The sequence below is a fragment of the Asparagus officinalis genome, chromosome 4 (assembly GCF_001876935.1).
Source record: "Asparagus officinalis chromosome 4, Aspof.V1, whole genome shotgun sequence".
Lineage (NCBI taxonomy): Eukaryota > Viridiplantae > Streptophyta > Magnoliopsida > Asparagales > Asparagaceae > Asparagus > Asparagus officinalis.
Window position 1 is genome coordinate 39815911 of NC_033797.1, and position 20554 is coordinate 39836464.

The 20554-nt window shown below is 33.3% G+C and overlaps 1 protein-coding gene across 4 annotated transcripts in view; it reads right to left on the bottom strand.

The window, feature by feature from the left end:
* The window catches only part of LOC109837246 (Niemann-Pick C1 protein-like), a 66343-nt gene that overhangs the window by 38805 nt on the left and 6984 nt on the right, over window positions 1–20554 (bottom strand). For 2 of the 4 annotated variants that reach the window (XR_002246234.1, XM_020405402.1), the window contains exons 2-8: window positions 19502–19578; window positions 17150–17249; window positions 16079–16186; window positions 14711–14827; window positions 14373–14523; window positions 12443–12690; window positions 9632–9823 (exon numbers count right to left, since the gene is read on the bottom strand). Coding sequence is in view for 3 of the 4 variants with exons in the window: in XM_020405402.1 (XP_020260991.1) it covers window positions 9632–9823; window positions 12443–12690; window positions 14373–14523; window positions 14711–14827; window positions 16079–16186; window positions 17150–17249; window positions 19502–19578 (993 nt within the window). In the remaining variant the exon portion in view is untranslated. Of the gene's footprint in view, window positions 1–9631; window positions 9824–12442; window positions 12691–14372; window positions 14524–14710; window positions 14839–16078; window positions 16187–17149; window positions 17250–17943; window positions 17970–19501; window positions 19579–20554 lie in introns of those variants that run through there. The other 2 variants (XM_020405403.1, XM_020405404.1) reach the window with 2 other exon arrangements.

Below are 20554 nucleotides of genomic sequence, written 5' to 3' on the forward strand. Positions count from 1 at the left end.
GGGGGGGGGGGGGGGGGGTTGGGGGGGGGGGGGGGGGGGGGGGGGGGGGAGAGATCTATATATATTACTATATATATAATATATTTATAATTATATATATATAGTATATATATATTAATATATAATATATATATATATATATATATATATATATATATTATTATTATTATATATAATATATATTATATAGCAAACTTCTGTTCAACTTAAGTGGACGTCCACTAAGTTTCTATATCCATGATGATCACTTGATTGAGATACATTGTGGATGATACCGTTCCGTTCAACTTGATCTAATATTCTAAAACCCCCAAACACCAAATTTGGGGTGAACCCTGTCGTAGTTTGGACCCTTCATTCCACTCGTATCAATTTTAACCGGTTTCGCAGTGAATAGAACTTTTTACATGCGCTCGAGGCAAGTCAAACCACACAACGAGTTCACACCAATTTGCGTTGTGGGGGTTTTTTTTGAATATGTAGATCAAGTTTAACGGAACGGATCATCACCAATTATAGCCTCAATCAAGTATCATTAATGTTATAAGAAATTAGTGGAGTTTTTTCCCCCCCCGCACTTAAGTTGACAGAAGTTTTTGCTGTATATTATATATAATATATTTATATATATATATATATTATATATATATAATTATATTATAATATATACTACTATATATATGGAACTGAAACAAAAATCGGATACAACCGAGCCAAATAACCCAGGGGAAATTACGAAGTGAGAACGAGCGTGATAAGGAGCGACCTTGTCGTCTCTATCAAGTCGTCAAACCAGGTGACATCCACCAAGACAATGATATATAACAGCAACAAGTGCTAATTATTTACCGAGAAAAAAACAGTACAGGCCAAGAAAAACACAAAGCTAGGCCACAGTATACAACGACACCACTAAACTAGTACTCTTTGAGCAAGTTGTCCGATATCCCCTGCTGCATTCTTCCTTGGCTATATCTGCAGCTTTAGATTGTAAGTTGCCCTTTGAAGCCGCCCTTGCAAGCCTTCATCTTCAGCCCCTATACAAAACATGCGTATACTAGTTGATATAGAAGCAATATGAGAGGGATTGCTTGAATATCTCTAAATATTAGGTTATGTTCTGCAGTTCCACATTTCCCCAGCAGGTAGCACGTAACATGCTACTTCCATATAGCTTTACTGTTTTTTACTTCCATAACACGTATTTCTACAGTTCCACATTGCCTTATTATAGTCTTACTTGTTTTTGGATGGCGCTTAATGTACTCCTCGGGTTTTTAAAACTTTGCACTTGCAGCCGTTACTGTTTTGACAACACTTATTGTACTCTAAAGATTTTTTAAACTAGCACTTAAGGTATCTAAAAGTTTTAAAGTGCCACTTAAATGCCTCAACTTTGCCACAATGACGTATTTAATGCAAGTTTTAATATTCTTAAAGGCATTTAAGTATAATATTTAAATATTTTAGGCGTACATAGTGTGCCTAGAACAAGTGAGGGTATATAAGTAATAAGGCAAAAAAAAAAAAAAAAAACAAAAAAAAAAAAAAAAAAAAAAAAAAAAAAAAAAAAAAAAAAAAAAAATGTTTTAGTTGAAATAAATTTTGAGACGATATTCTTTCAGTGTTATTGGTGGATAATGAGATTAGAACAATAACATTTAGTGTATGGTTTTTTAAACTGCTATAAATTATTTATCCCACGATGGGATAAATTGTCTCGCTCATATAGAAAAAAGTTTGCCAAGCCATAGTCCCCTAGCCATAGTTACCAAGTCTCACAATGGACAATTTAAGACAAGTGGATAATTTTGGCGAACATTGGATTATTAACTAACATATTATGATATGATATTTTAGATATGTATTTAAGATAAAAAATAATTAAGTAATAATATTAACTAACATAGATATGTATGTGCTAATCATTTAGACTATATGTATTTAGATAAAAAATAATTAAGTAATAAATATTAATACAATAAATTGTTAAATAAGTAATATCATTACATTATTTTTAATATATATGTTAATTTTAATTATATATGTTATATTGTAATATTATATTATATTTATTATAAACGTTATTACAATATAGTAAACATTAATTTTCATTAGTATAATAAGAAGTAACATAATATTCTTATTATAATTATTATTTTATAACTATATTAATTATAATTCACTAACTTATTTCTGTTACATTAATTATAATATGTATATTATTTAATTTTCACTAAATATTAAATTTAACTGTATTATAAAACATTATATTTACTAACTAACTTAGTACGTTATTTATTGAATATTAATAAAACAATTAAGTATAGCATGTTTATATTTATATATTTAGGGTTTTTGAGCATATCGGTCTCAAATCTCATCTACTTAGATACATAGTCCTCCATTAGCATCATATTTGGATACATGTCTTAATCTTCAACTATTTGGATATAAATCTCAATCTCAATCTTGATATAAGTGCCTCAATTAATTTTTGAACAGGTCATCGTGGATTATTCCCACTCAGCTAAGTACCTAATCAAACTAACAAGTTGTTAGAAATTACCTTTTCATTAGATGGTTTTAAAAAACATTAGCAAGATAGAGTAGGTTTTCATTGGGTCAAAGGGATACGTTGGCTTTTAAATTTTTTTATTACTTTGCAAGAGGGGTAGCGCTAAAAACAAGGACGATAATGAAATAGAAAATATAACCCTTTAATTAAGTATTATTTTAAATGGATGCAATTATAATGGCGACTTGTTTTAAAGGAGCTTAAAAATTTGGGGGCATTGCTGTCCAAATATGATATTTGCGAAGACTTGTATTGCCGCATGAATGAGATTAGGGGGATATCTTATCCAAATATAGATGGCGTGGGGTCTTGTATCTAATACATCAGATTTAGGGCTAATATCTCAAAAACCGATTATCTATTAGCATATATTTAATATATTATTAATAAAAATAAAATTTACTATAATATTATGATACAGATTTTAACATTATTAATAACATTATTATTTAAATCTAATTAAATTTAAAATTTATTTATAGTGACCAATATAATTAATTATAATATGTAATTATTATAAAATTTTACATTAACTATATGTCAAAAATGTTAAAACTATTAACCAATGGAATTATTTATGTTGCTGTTTACTATAATTATAATTATTATTATAAATATGTTAATTAATAATGTTAAATTGTATCATAATATTATAGTAAATTTTATTTTATCTAATAACTTATACAATATTATCTTAATAGATAATACGGGGTTTTGAATATTAGCCTAAATCTATCTATTTAGATACAGAACCCCACGTCATCATATTTGGATAGATATCCCCTAATCTCTTCATTGCGCATACAGTCTTCAACTATCATATTGGCACACAAGTGCCCCAAATTTTTAAGTTCTATTAAAACAGTCCCGATTATTAATTGCCATCCATCTAACATAACTAATTAATAGGGTTTATTATTTTCTTATTTCATTATCGTCCTTGTTTTAACTACCTCTTGCAAATCAATAATTAAGACCAACGTATCTTTGACCAATGAAAAACCTCTCATCTGGGCTAATTTTTTTTAAACGAATCTAATGAAAAGGTTAATCTTCTAAACAACGTTGTAGTTTATTAGCGTACTTAGCTGAGTCGGGGAATAATCCGATGACCTGTTTCAAAGAAATTAGTTTCAGGCCTTATATCAAGATTTGATGATTTGGAGATTTATTATCCAAATAGTTTGAGATTAAGACATGTATCCAAACTATGTGCTATGGAGGACTTGTATCTAAGTAGATGAGATTTGAGGGACCGAATCTCAAAACCCTAATAATATAATATAAAATGCATAACTTAATTGTCTTATATTATAATTCAATAATATAACGTAGCTATTAACTTAAGTTTAGTAGAATATAATGATTTTATAATACAGTTAAATATTATTATTATGTGAAATATTTAAAATATATCATATTATAATTAAGGTAACGAAATAAGTTTAGTGAAATTATTAATATAATATATATAAAATACTTAAATTAATAATATAGAATATTATGTTACTTTTATTATACTATAGAAAATTATGTTTACTATATTGTAATATTCGTTTTAATATAAATATAATATAATATTACAAATAAATATTATATTTTTAAAATTAACATAATATATTAAAAATATGTTAATATATTCTTATTTAATCATTTTATGTTGTAGTTAATATTTATATTAATTATTTTTATCTTGAAATACTATATTATCTAAAATGATTAGCACATACATTATCTATGTGTTAGTTAATAATCTTATTACTTAATTTATTTTTTACCTCTTAATAATATCTAAAATGATCATAATAATTATGTGAGTTATATATCAATGTTCCAAAATTATCCCACTTGTCTTAAATGTTCCATTGCTGAGACTTGGTTAAACTATTGGCTAGGGAACTATGGCTTGGGGCAAACTTTTTTTCTATTGATGAGCGGACAATTTTATCCATGTGGGATAATAATTTTATTACAGTTTAAAAAACAATAACACTAAATGCTTATGTTCTAATCTCATTACCCAACAATAACACTGAAGAATATAGTCCCAAATTTATTTCAACTAAACTTGCCCTTATTACTTATATCCCTCACTTGTTCTTAGCAGCACTAGTACCAAAATATTGAAATCTATACTTAAAATGCCTTAAAATATTTAAAACTTGCATTAAATACCGTCATTGTGCAAAGTTGAGGCATTTACGTGCAACTTTTAAAATTTTGAGATACTTAAGTGCTAGTTTTAAAAATCTTTAGAGTACTAAGTGTTGTCAAAAAACAAATAACGGATGCAAGTGCAGTTTTAAAAACCCGAGAGTACATTAAGCGCATCAAACAAGTAAAGACTATATAAGGGGCAATGTGGAACTGTAGAGAATACTGTTATTGGAACGTAAAAACAAGTAAAGCTATATGACAGTACATGTTACCGTGCTACTGCTTGGGGGAATGTGCGAACTGCAGCACAATAACCCCTTAATATTTAGAGTATTCAGCTAATCCCTCTCTATTGCTGTCTACATATCACTGATATACCATTTTTGTATAGGCGGCCTGAAGATGATTAGGTTGGCAAGGCGGCTTCAAAGGGCAATTTACAATCTAAGCTGCCAGGTAATAGCCAAGGAAAATGCCAGCAGGGGATTATCGGGTGACAAGTTCTCAAAGGTACTACGTTAGTGAGTGGTCGTCTGTATACTTGTGGAAATTAGCTTTTGGTGGTTTTCTTTTGGCCTGTATGTTTTTTTTTTCTCGCAATTATTAGACATTTGTGTTGTCTGTTATATACATTAGTTTGCGTGGATGTTCACTTGATTTGACGAACTTAATAGATGACGACAACGGTCCTCCTATCAGCTCGTTCTCACTTCGTAATTTTCCCTGGTTATTGCTTCGGTTGTATCCGATTTTTGTTTTCAGTTTCCATATATATATATATATATTATATATATATATATATATATATATATGATAATATATATTATATTATATATTATATAATATGCGATGAGCAAACTTCTGTCAACTTAAGTGACGTCCACTAATTTATCTTATACCATGATGATTTACTTTGATTGAGCTTATTTGTGGTGATCCGTTCGCTCTAACTTGATCTACATTTCTAAAACCCCAACACACCAAATTTGGTGTGAACTCGTTGTGGTTTTGACCTTCGTCGAGCCATGTAAAAGAAGTTCTATTTCACTCGAAAACCGTTAAAATTGATACGGTGGTTGAGGCGTCAAACTACGACGGGTCTCACCCAAAATTTGGTGTGTTGGGGTTTTAGATATGTGATCAAGTTGAACGGACGGATCATCACAATGTATCTCAATCAAGGTGATCATCAGATGGATAAGAAACTTAGTGGACGTCCCACTTAAGTCTGAAGAAGTTTTGCTATATATTATATATATATATATATATATATATATATATATATATATATATATATATTATATATTATATATACACATATATATATATATGTATGTGTGTGTATATATAATATATGTGTGTATATAATATATATATATATATATATATATACACACACACGCGCGCGCGCGCGCACACATCAAAGCCATCATCCTAAATGTTTGGGATCGGCTACATGAATCTTATTCTTTCATTACATTCTATTATGGGCATCTCCTCCGTTAAGTTAATCATAATCATATCCTTCTTAATTGTTTCTAAGTTAGTTCTTTTACGTCTACTTCTAGATCTCCTAGCCCATTAACTACAATACTATCACTTTTCCTAACCTGTGTACTAAGAGGTCTTCATTTTACAAGACCAAACCGTCTTAATCGATTATCTTTCATTTTATCCGCACTAGGAGCAACCTCTAATTTACTACGGATTCACTCTTTTTTTTCTTATCTTTTGGTGTATACCTACAAGACAATCGCAACATTCTCATTTCTGCTATGCCCATTTTTTGTACATAGCTTTTAATTGCCCAACACTCTGACCCATAAATCATTATTGGTTTTATAACCGTCCTATTGAATTCTCCTTTTAGTTTCATTGGTATTCAACAATCACTAAGACTCTCAAAGCACTCCTCTATTTTAACCATCCCGATTTAATTCGATCGACAACAACATCCTCAATCTCACTATCATGCCAAGTGACTGATCCTACATAACGAAAATGACTACTGGTAGATATTTCTTTACCATCAATAAGTACTATCAGCTCTTTTCTTTTCTTAGTTTTACTAAAAATGTACTCCATATATTCTATTTTTGTTCCACTAATTCTAAAACATTTAGATTCAAGAGCTAGTCTCTAACTTTCTACTTTAGAAATTATACCCCTTCTAGTTTTGTCAACTAACACCATAACATCCGCAGATAACATACATACACCATGAAATTTCATCCTAAATATGCCTCGTAAATTGGTCAATAACTACTGCAAAAAATAAGGAGTTAAGGCTGGCCCTTGTGTAAGCCTATGATAATAGGAAACGGCTTAGGCCCTCCTTCATTAGTTCTTATTCTAATTGTTACTCTATCATGCATATCTTTATATATATATATATATATATATATATATATATATAGAGAGAGAGAGAGAGAGATAGGCTACTAATAATAGTATCCAACATACAGATAATATTAACTAACTTTAAAGTTCGAAACCCAAAAATAAAAATCTGAACCTTTAGATGTGATATACTACATATGAATTGTTTAGAAACAAAATTTTCAATAATTCAACATCACTAACTCATGCATAATATGCCGTCAAAATCAATGTTTCAAAACTTCCATAAAGTTACTTCATTTTTTGCCTCTTGATATATAATTCAAAACGTCAAAATCCTTTGAAATTTTGTTTTTAAGTAGTTCTACATCCAATAGTTCGTATTTTTATTTTTGGATTCTAATTTTTAAAATTGGGTTGAGAGTATCCACATATTGGATACTATTAAGAACAATGATAATGTACACAACAATTTGTACTACTTTGTACAAATATAAACAAAAGAACGGGCTCCATAGTGACTGATATTCTTTCTTGACATTTTTCAAGAAAGGACCGTACACATTGGTAGTGGGAGTACAAAAGTAGTACGGAACTTGTGCTACAATTATCATTTTCCTGCTATTCGTAGCCTAGCTCATCTCTCTATATATATAGAGAGAGAGAGAAATGAGTATGCTTGGTACAAAGCACAAGTTTTTGTAATACCCCAACCCTTGAGAGGGTGATGTGATTAGTATTGATAGATTTGATTGGAATACTCATACCACCAAGATGCATCTTCTTTTCGGGAACCCAACTCTTAGAAACTCCAAAGTTAAGCGTGCTTGGCCTGGAAAAATTCTAGGATGGGTAGAAACTCCAAAGTTAAGCGTGCTTGGCCTGGAAAAATTCTAGGATGGGTGACCCCCTGGGAAGTTTTCTAGAGAACGCGTGAATGAGGACAAAACATGCTGAAAAGACATGTGGTGATTTGTGAGACCAGTCCATCAGATCTAGTAGCGTACCGACTACGGGATTCCGGGACGGGGCATTACAAATGGTATCAGAGCAAAACCAATCGGAATTGTGAGAGCTAAGTGCTATGCGGAGCAAAGTGCTACGTCAAGAGGGCGGGAGCCACCTCTTGAGGTCGTAGGAGCCACTTCTAGAATCTCACACGGATGGTACGGTCTTGGATGATATGATTTGACGCAACGAGGACGTTGCGAGTTTAAGTGGGGGAGTTCGTAACACCCTAATCCTTGAGAGGGTGATGTGATTAGTATTAATAGATTTGATTGGAATACTCATACTACTAAGATGCATCTTTTTTGGGGAACCCAACCCTTAGAAACTCCAAAGTTAAGCGTGCTTAGCCTGGAGAAATTCTAGGATAGGTGACCCCCTAGGAAGCACGTTTTGTCTTCACTCACGCGCTCCCTGGAAAACTTCCCAGGGGGTCACCCATCCTAGAATTTTTCCAGGCCAAGCACGCTTAACTTTGGAGTTTCTAAGAGTTGGGTTCCCGAAAAAAAGATGCATCTTGGTGGTATGAGTATTCCAATCAAATCTATCAATACTAATCACATCACCCTATCAAGGGTTGGGGTATTACGGTTTTTGTGCTTAGTAGTGAGGTGGCATATTCTCCTCCACTCATTGAAATCGGGACCCACATTCACATGGGTTAGGGAGTGGTTATGAATTTGAATGAGTGGATGGGAATAGGACACCTCACTACCAAGCATAAAATTTATGCTTGGTACCAAGCATACCCATTTTTCTCATATATATATATATATATATATATATATATATGCTCAATCAAGTGCAATCTATAAAGAAATTTTGAAATCTCAGTGTCAATTTTGGTGTCAACTGGTAGTTTATTAGTTCCTAAATTTTGCAGTATTTCTATGGTCTTGATTTGGAAATACTGGATGTGGACAAAAGACGTTTAGGTGATTTCAGTAATTCACAAACTTTCTACATCGGTTTTTTTTTCATTTTACTGGAAACAGCTTGCAACTTTGGACTTGGAACTCTCCCCAATTGACAGACTTCTGCTAATCGAAGGTAACGAAGGCAACACCTCTGGATACTCCACCATTTTTTTAACTCATTCAGCAACAATGCAGAGACCGCCTCACCATATCTGAAAGTATCCTCTTCAATAACAATGTGGTCAAAATATAAAATAAAGCAACCACTTGTCTTACAAGGAGAGGTCATTGTAACATTGAAGGGTTCCATTAGGAATGATAAGGCCTCTCTTGCGACCTTATTCTCCAAAATTCAGTTCTTGTTAAAGATATATGAGACCTGAATCAAACCACTCTTATTGATCCACCTCAATCAATGTCAACTCCCCAATTAATAAGGGGTTTGAGGGAAATGCTCCAAAGTTTCGGGGGTTTTTGTGAAACTTATTACTGAACAGAAGATACAAAAATACATGCAAGCTATAAAGTATGTATCTTAAATTTTCGGAAATTGTATAAATTAAGAAAGAGCTAACGCATAGAGATTACTGACAGAAAATAACCACAACAAAATAAATAAAGAACCACACACCTGAACATGTTGTACAGAATTTTCCTGTTTATCAGCACCCTGAAGCTCATTTTCATCTCTGACATTCACCAGAGGATTCGTTCTAGAAGATGGATCTTTTTTAACCCTCCTTCTATGTAATAGTGTCCAAAGTAAAATTGCACAAATGAAGGCAATGTACATAATAGCTAGCGACAATTCCAAGCATCTGACCTGAAGGTATACGGATATCATAAAAAACTCAAAAACAGAGGATATATAATAACCCAAAAGGATAAAACTTCATAATATTCAGTAAATATAGACAAAGGTAAATATTGATACTGTAAGTGTTTTAAAATACCAATGCAATTGATATACTCTGAATCTGCAGTTTTACGTCATTGTTATACATGAAGAATGAAATGAAGAAAATATGCTTCTTGGAAAGTCATTACAGACAATATGCAGATTTGCCGTTAAAGATCCAGCCTTCAGCAAAATACTGGGTGCTCATCCTAGACAATAACCCTTATTTCTATCAGAAAATAACTTCGCTAAGATTGAGCTGATGTTTATAGGATAACAATGCGTAGAAGAATAACATAACATGCAACACTCCCTCTCACATGGGCCCTCTGCTCATATGACAAAGCATCAAGGGTAAACACGACATATATATTGGAAAGGCAGAAGAAAGGGCGCAATAAACATATATTGAATTGGACCTCTGATAACTTAATACTGATTAATTGTGGGCTAATAATGAATATATTAAATTATCAAACAGTTGATAGTGAGTACTTAAGAAAACTAAAGATCTGGCACCAAACGATCATGTTAAGTAGCACTTAAAAACAGCAGAAAACAACAAACATTATTCAGTGACTTGGTCACATCTTTCTATGTTCCCATATGACCATATTTCAGTAGCCAAATGCAGAAAACATGCTCCCAATCTATTCACCTTAGCTGATAAACAATGATCATCTAGTGCCTTCATTTAATCATAGAAACAACAATTTGCTTCTCCCTAAGGTCTTTATGAAATCTCATTGTTCAGATATATTTAAGTCTCCAGTCATAAGCAAGAAGATACTAGCGATTTCGGACACTGGTTCTTAATCAAAACCAGATTGACTCCAGTTTCCTAATTTTAATTTCCTTATCCTGTGCCCATATTCTTCAAAGAACAAAAATATGGTGTGTTCCTTGGATATTATACCCTACTTGAATTGTTTCAAAATTCTTCCAGTGGTTGGTTTTGATAAGTATATACCCTGCATTATCTCTTTTGGCATTGCCAGTAGTTTCTGTTTTGAAATTCAGTTACTTCTCAATTTAAGAAATAAAAGTTGTAATTCATAAAATTAGATACATATGAAATGATGTTTCTCCCTAACTACTCAGAAACTATTTGACTTAAAACATGCCCAATATGAATGAGTACACACTAAAGCAGATAACCTGCCATGCACTGTTATTAACCACTTCTCATGCACATCTTGATGCATGCTTATTTCCTCAGGCTGGCTCTCTTCAAAGCTCTGTCAAGCTTTTTGAAGAATAATCGCTTCCAAACTCAAACGAAAAGCTACATATCTCTAGTAGCCTACAACTTGTCACTTAAGCATCACTGAAGTGTGTGCTTTGTGCCCATGAAGCTCTCTTTTTTTTGAAGCATACGCTTCAGACAAAATATGAGGTTAAATAAAGATTATTAACTAAAATTAAAATACCCCTATGTCTTTCCAAATCAATCATCTTATCCTATCCTATCATAGGCCTCCAGGAAAACATTTCTTACCATTAATTATGTTTCCCAACAATTCTGATTTCTTGTTTCTTTGTGTATCTATATGGGTTTATAGGTTTCTCTAGCATTCTTTATTTTCTCTCATTTGTGAGGTATTCATATTTTCTTATTCATTTTTATCTGGACTCTCGAATTAATGCAACAGTTAAGCTTAGTATTTTTATAAGAAACTGTAATTGTAGGCCATGCTTATTTATATGGCCATGAGACAAAAAAGCTATATATATGGTTTATGTGGCTTAGTTTATTATGATTTCGCTTCATACTAATTTACTATCCAAAACTTGAATTTTTCCTATTCGTAAATTATCACACCACTATATATTATATGCTTATAAAAATTGTGAGTTAAAATTAAAATATAATAAATTTATGAGGCTTGTGTCTCACGCCTTGAAGTTGACATAGGGTCCAACTCTTTCACCTTGCGCTTCCACCTTTTAAGACATTGCTAAAGATTAAAATAGAAAGTAATATGTAAAGATGAAGACAAAAAACAGCAAGAGGTTTTGACTATTGTTCGTTTAGATGACTGAGGAAATGTACATATATTCACAATTGTCAGAACGAATGGCTGAGACAGTGAGCATGGTCAGTTCCGATGCATTAAATCACATGGATATCTACATAAGTTGGCAACTCAAATGTCTGCTTGACTGACAGGTTACAGAACTGGATACAGAGCTTGGAAATGCCTATAGGCCATCAAAACACAAACATATAATTGGGGTGCAGTGATACAGATAGGAATGCCCAAATAGAATGCCTCTTTGGATATAAGAACAAACCACAAGGTAGCTGGATAGGTTCTAGATAGAGATGCAAACAGAATATTAGATAGTGGGTGAAAGTAACAAATGTGTAGGGCTGAGAAAGGTGCAATATGCATCCACTGATAAAATTGATACTCCAGAAATTTAAATTATAGGTACCTATATTTTCTTCATGATTTGCAATCTTGCACAAGGGAGATTAATGGTTTGCAAGATCAATGCTGACATTAACAAATAAAAAATACAACATAAACTCCTTATTACCTCTAAAGAACCCATTTTGATTCTGCAAGAACCGTTCTTATGGGAGGCTGGAGGAGCAGACTCCGAGCATACAGAAGAAGAAGGGCAATCACCGCATGAACATCCCAAGGAAGGGTCTCCACATGGATGAACAGTTACATTCAAAGGCTTTATCACAGATGATGCAAAAATATTTGATCGGAAATCAATTGCATATGGTGAGCCAGGCTCACCATCACCTGCTCGCTTGCCCATGAATGCAAGCCATTCTACCAAAACAATTAAAAAATCTGAAAGTTAACGAAATGAAAAAAAAAGATGCAGATATTTGAGTTTTCAATGTCACATCAAGCCAGTAGTTTCACAAATAATGAATATAGAAATTAATTACAGAAGCCCATGTAAAATGTGTCCATTGATTTTTCATTGAGATAAAAAAAAGCTGGTGAAAATTCAAGGGATAAAAGAGTTGTGCACAAGTGCTCCTATCATTACAAGAGCTTTACTCTACACACAGGCAAGCACGCACCCACACATACACACATAGTTCTTACCAGGAAAATTACAACAGTGATGGCAAAACCACCAACTAGTGTTTCATTTATAAGACCTTTTTTATAAATAGTAATACAAAATCTTTCAGAAAACAGGTACATTTACAAAGAACTGGTGAAACATAATGTAACTTTTATATTCTTGTCAACATAATTGCCTTTCCAGAAAAAATAACTTGTTACACTTGTATATAATATTATATTTCAACAATCCATATACTTCCATTATCCATCCAAACAAGAACTCGATAAATTGTTAGTTCCTTACGAAAGTGAAAGTAATACGATGAAAGCTACATAAATGTATGATGCTCCTGCATGGATTAGTCTGCCATTAAATCAAACACTTACCATGTAAAACCAAACAATTCTAAATGTGTCCATAGTTTGAAAACCCATCCTTAGTGACTCTATTCATTCTGTTAGCCAGGATATTGCAGAACACATGCATGTAGGTCCTATCATGCGTGGGTGGATTTTTCACCACATTTTCCCCATTTTTTTTGTGACTATATTCATTCTGTTAGCAAGGATATTGCAGAACACATGCATGTAGGTCCTAGCATGCGTGGGTGGATTTTTCACCACAGTTTTCCCATTTTTGTGAGCGATTCACCGGCCCGAAGTGATAAAGATTATATTAACTGGGGGCAAGAGGACTTGATTTAGACCTACAAGAACTTGGCCAGAATCAATTGAGAAGGTAATAGTTAACTTATTGGAGGTGATGACTAGTAATGAAACTGAATGGAAGAAAAGGATTCATGTAGCTAACCCCAAAATATTGGATAAGGGCTTTGTAGTTCTTTTTTTCTGATTTCTCTTAGCTAGTAGGATTTTTTCCCTTTTCATTTTTGAGTTATGGGAGTTCTATTCTTTGGAGGAGCACAGGGTTCTTTTGGCTCCATCACATTATGGAGTCAGAGAAGTTGGATATCCATATGAACTCATGAAGAACAAAATACATAGGTGTTTATACAACCAGCATGTGTATTTAATGTGAAATGAAGCATCTAAAGCATCAATATGTTTCTAATATGGGAAGTAGACCTGAGAAGTCCAACAAATATCTTCATAACTGTAATCAAGGTGATGAAGAGAACAACTCGGAATTGACAGATAAAGATAGATCATCAGCTACTAGTATACCATGGCAGCATTGATTAAAAAAGGTTACTATTAGAGGTATAGCTTTAAATCCTTTCGCTAATGCCTTCAGGGAGAGAGTAGTAGTGTTGTTCTTTCTGATAGATGTGTATCCAATGAAATACTAGAAGCTTATGCTAGATATAGCAAATATAGTCATTTATCTTATCAAGGATAACTTTGAAAGTATATCACCTATGTCTGCAAATGTCCATGCAGGAACTGGGAAAGTAGTTACTGATTCTACTAACCTGTATAATTCTGAGCACCTCCACCAATTAATTCCATGGCCCTACTATTCATTGTCCCAAATTTGACATCTTTGCAAGAGTTATACAACTCTTCAGCATACGTACTTGTAATATATAAATCAATACCATCAACAGCTGTAGTGTTGGTAACCTACCAAAAAAAAGCAAATAGCATTTAGTTTATACAATAGAAGTCTGGATATAGAGATGGACATTCATGTGCCAAAAAATGCAAGGAATGAAAAGTTATTGGGGCATAAATACAACTAGAAGGAACCCAGAACTGCACAACAATCTTCAAAATGAAGAGAAGAAAAAAATTATAGAATGTGACAAACCTTTAATATGGAAGTGACATTAATGAATAGGCTTTGATTTGGAGAACATGAGAGCTCGCAGAAGAGATTTAAAAAGTTCCTCAAGCATGCTGGGCACCCCACAATTAAAGGAATCGCCTGCATAAGATCTTCAATAAAATAATGGATGATAGTTGTATGGTTCGATATACAGAAAGAATAGAACACACAAAGAAACAAGAAGATGTGAATGAGCTCTAACTAAACAAAAGCAAAAACTTTATAATGGTTACTCAATAAAACAATGCAGGCGAGAATAAGGTCTGTCACAAAGTCGTTACACCCAGTGTTTGTGTTACAAGAAAACATTTGGACTAGAAAGCTCTAATTATTCTGTGAAGTTCCTGAAGCTTAGATCTACTTTCAGGCAGCTTCAAGCATCTATGTCCAGTATCAATAATCATTATAAGTTGTTCACCATTAATCTTTGGCCCTGATATAATATCCTGGGTTGTCCACAACATCGATCACAGTTTAGAAATTATTCATTTACCACTAATAAAGGAGCATCACAGCAGGGCAGCAAATAGATACAAATACTCTGGTACTCTATTTGTTTTGAATTTGGATATCCAACATTGCCATCTAAAAATGTATATGAATAAGGTCCTGCATAAGTATGTGAAATATCTTTAATACATATCTGAATCTGCCATAAAAGGCAGCCCAGTGCATGAGGCTGCCACCATTGTCAGCTCTAGGGAGGGTCATATGTATGTAGCCTTACACTCGGATGCAAAGAGGTTATTTCCAATAATTGAAACCCATGACCTCCAGGTCACAAAGGAAGCAACATACCATTGCGTCAAGGCTCACCCACACTAAAGTATTCCGATAACATCATAACACATGTTGATTAAAATTTAAAAAAAAGTAAAGAGCTAGTGAGATTTTAATATTATTGTGCTAGTGTAGAAGTTTGCAATTTGCTATTACCCCACTAGTATCTGGCTAGAACACATTCAGCTCAAATAAAATTTGTTCCGACTAAATGTACACACAGAGATTAAAATCTATACCGTCTTTCTGTTGTACTGAATGCAACAACAAGGTTAAATTGAAAATTAAGATGAATTTACATTTGAATAAAACAGTTCACAGCTCTCTGTTAGTACGTGAGATCAGGGCTTTGCAATTTTGAGAATAACTCAACAGTACATTAGGACCTACCACCATTGCCAGGTAGAGAGAAAGAAAAAAAGATAGGAGTCATAGGTAAATCTTTAGCATAATGGAAATAGCTTGATTAAAAGCTTAACACAAAAAATAAAAATGAATCATTCATCTGGTCTAACAAAGAAGAATAACATTAAAATAGTACAATTGATGGAAATATTAGAGAATCTTTACTTGTTGGACTTGTTTACGCAATGTGTCGAATTGATCAGCAGTGCAGCAGACGTTGCCAGTAATTGTTGGGCACAAACTCTGGACTTTTGAAGATAACAGCTTATCTGGCTGAAAAGTAAGTACAAGAGATGTTGTGAATTTAAGTGCAACAAGAAATTTTTTACCATGTTCAACATACAGATAAAAGTATGAAACAACTTGTCAAATAAGATCAAATTCCCACATTTTGGACTTCATATTCTCATATACTTTTCAACATCCTATGCTTCCACAAATAAGTACAGCAAAACAGATTAACTATCACATTCAGGATAATTGTGAAAATTTCCAAATTGATCATATCAGATCCTTTTCGTCATACCCAATAGGTAGCATGAAAACGTAAGATTAGTTTTGGTCCAAGAATAATTGTAACTATGAGCCATTAGCCGTCTTAAATTCGTGAAGTATACTCTCCAACCCTGCACATGTGTCAAACCTAACAATTATACCCCAGTAACAAAATTAGTTTCCTCTTATCTATGTTCTGCTTCCCACATTTCTCTGCTTAATTCCCTAACTCCAGTAATGTCTTATCCACCGTCTTCCATATGCTAACTACTGAATAAACATCCAACTGGGAGTTTGATTCAATTTGTTTCCTTATTGTGTATATAGTTAACATAAACTAAGGCAAGTCCATAGAGCACATATTTTTCAAATTTTCTCCTCATCCAGCCTCTTTATTTGTCTAGGAAATTTACAGAAAAGAGCACCTCACCAGGTCATTTAACTGTTAAAATGATATAGCACTGAACTGCAATCCCCTGAGTGTGGTGACGTTCTAGATTTTTGTAAAACACCTCGAATCATGAACTTGTCCCAACATGAAGGGTTATAAAACCTTGGTCATTCATGATGGGCAAACTACCCAATTAAGGCTTGTGCTCGCTCCACAGAACACACAATGACAGTGAGGAACATGAGAAGATGAGTATTGTCATTCAAAGGATTTTAGTTCGAAATTTAAAATTCTTCATGTTCTGCTAACATTCATCACTCCTGCTAACATGAAGAGTCATTGCTACTCACCTTCACAGAAGGGGTATTAAAAGGGCAGTTCAGAGGCTTTCCATCACTACGTTCTGCACAAATCCCATACATAGAGCAAAAACCTTCTGCATATATTTTTCTGAGAATTACAAAGAAAAGCAATTAATCAATGCTAGGTGACTAAATATCAGAGATAAACATGCGAGAGAATAACTAGAAAAGAATAGGAAAGTTGATGATTCACAAAATAATGAATCATAAAACGAAAACTATGAATGTGCTGAGATTGAAGTCTACGTAAATACTCACAGTAACAAATTAGTCAAGCATAAACTTGTTTCGGATCCTTTATGACATTAGTAATATTTCCTTAATAATTTTTTTAAAATAATATAGATATGAAAGTATACGTAACCCCAATAGATCCTATGATTGTGCATCTAGATTGTTAAACAAAATTCCCATCATGTCTTTAATCTTTCTTTTTTTTATTTTTTTTATTTTTTATTTTGCTTTCTTGAGGGCTCTTGCTGGAGAACAATGATGGATTGGGCAAGTTTCAACTAAAACGCAGAAGAGCTCATTTTTTTTCCATACCCAACAATGGACCTACATGCGTTTAGTATTCATAAACCTCTCTGGTGTTCCTAATTTTTCCGCAAGGAATTTAGCACTAACCTAAGAGACTTGCATCAGGTTGATAACCAATCATGAAAGATCATCAGATTATTTGTTTATTTGTGAAACCTTGATGATAGCCTCCAGACCCAAAAAGGCCTAGATGATGATGATTGTGCTGAAGAAGTGAAACCTGAAAATTTTGCAACACTAACCTCAATATCATGATCCATCTCAGTCACAAACATTGATGAAAAGGGTGGAAAGAGAAACTCATTCTTTCTAGAAAGATCATGATGACTGAAACCAGTGAAAAGATCACACAGATACCATCGGCTAGAAATAGAGATAGCTCCTATTAATGATAAATGAGAGAGTTGATTGAGATGGGTAAGTCAGGTACAACTGGCTACCTAATGCACCAATCAGGACAAGAAATAAGATTAACAAGGACTAGAGGTAGGCCCAAGCGAACTAGGTTGGAAGCAATCAAAAAAGTTATAATAGTGCTTAATTAAATAGAGAAGATATCACTCAACTAACTGAAAGAAGAATAGAATTCATGTATAGGACCCCAAAATATATGGGAAAAGTATCTTGTTGTTGTTGCCGCTAAGTGATGCACAAGCAGCAGCTTTTTTCAATAGTGTGGAAATTTTGTAGCAAAGATTATGTCAAGCAATGAGCTACATGGATCGAGTACAAATTATTGTCAAAAAAACACTGGATTGCATAACAATCATTCCAAAAAACTAAATATATAAATGTACTTGAAAACCTCAATTTTCTGAACCATAGTTCATAATTTTCATTTTTCAGTCATAAATGAGTCACTCTAGCACCACTGTCGAACAAATTCTCCTCACTGATGCCATGAACGTAGCTGAATGACAGTTCTGGTTTTGTGAAGCATCTTGACAGCTTTACAAGTTGATTCAAGGAAGCTGAATGAAAGTCGCAGAGAATAAAGAATAAAGATATCAAACATTTGTGACCTGTTCACTACAGCAAGGTATGATATATGCTAATTCATAACCTGGTGCCAACACTATTTACTGCAAAAGATATTTGTACAAGAGATGAACCTTATACTGAACCTAGAAGTATACTGATTCTCAATTACACAAGTATGATCTAGGAAAACCTGAAATTTTTTGCAGTTGCATAACTTGATATATGAATACTATCCATTTCTGCCAACAGTTTTCAGACAAAAGCCTGACCTCACAGTAAAATACCTAAGGTGGCAAGGGAGTATCCTGTCAGTTAGACAATTCATGCATATGCAACTAGTTGAAATAGGTGAAGGTTCCCATGAACATCATCTATGCTTGAATAGTTTATGCTCATTAATATTGGAGATGACAAGTTTGATAGGGAAGTGAATCTGGAACTAGAAGTTGGACCAATGAACTATATTAATTAGCAATTGAGACGAGCCTTGAAAGAACTGAAGGGAAAAGAAGACCACATTGTGCTAGAGAGTTTGATAGATGGGAAATTTTCCCATGGTGACTTGTTAAGCAAATTATTCAAGGCCACATTATTGGCCGTGCGTGGGGTGGGCGTCAAATCATGCATGATCAGCACAGTATCTACACAGAACCCACAATGTAACTTTAGACCTGTCTCCTTCCTTTATAAGGGATCTTTAGTAGGAAAAGGATCAATTCAGGAGTCGCATAATGCAAATTTGCTTAAGAATACGCAGGCATATATACATGTCACACATGCATACAGTTTAGGACCAAACTCATACAGTGATGTCCTTACTCTGGTTCTGAGTCAGTCAGCATACGAAAATGGGGCTGATAATCTTGAGTGCTCGCTGAAAATACATGGAGATTGACCTGCATATGTCATGTTGCAACAAATTAGCTATGTCAATCTAATAATCGTTGAACTGCTTCAGTGTACATCAATCGAATTTAAATCATATGTAAACTTACATTAAAAAATCATAATTTAGTGTGTAGAAAAAATGGACATGAGCACTTCAAAAAGTGAATTGTTAGGTCTTGCTTTAAGCATCTCTAAAAGCTTGCTTCAACAAGTTTGGTGTCCCAAATAAAAGCCAGAATAACATAACCAAAAGAATATCAGTTGTCAGCATCTCCCAGTTTATAAATTGTTATACAGTTGCCTTTGGATATGTGTATAAATAATTTTTGCCCATCAAGCAATCTCATGAGAAGAAAATTACCCCTTATGAAAAAATGTTAAATAATTCTCCATGAACTTAACTTTATCTTTTGAGGTGTAAGCACCGTGTTATCAAGAAAAATATACCACCAAAAGTGATTCCAAGTATAAATACAAATGGTCTTTTACCATGCAGTACAAAAGACTCATAAAATATAAGATGTCTTCTAAAAGATATTATAAGAAACCATCTTGCATTGATTGCAGAAGGACCAATTGCAGTGATTGGCAAAACTGCTACATTGGGGCTACACAGAATCTGTGTAATTACTTATTTAACACATCAGGATAATCTCAAATATTAAAAAAAATTGTGCATTAAATATATATTTTTGAGCTAGAAATCGTACAGTGAAGTGGATTTATTCTCTTCTTTTTAAAAGGGGGCTGAGGAATGAATTTGGTTGGGATGAATGAGTGGATTCACTCATGGCAACCCAAAAGCCAAATACTCCCTTTTCATAAAGGCACCTGTTGACATATGAGTAATATGTAGGGACTTATTTGTAAGTTGTATTTTGTAGGGGCCTATATAAGCCCAAGAGATTGCATAATAAGATTAGGGTTTTCACATTCTTTATGGTATCAGAGCCACCAAAACCCTAGCCGCCGCCCCCCCCCCCC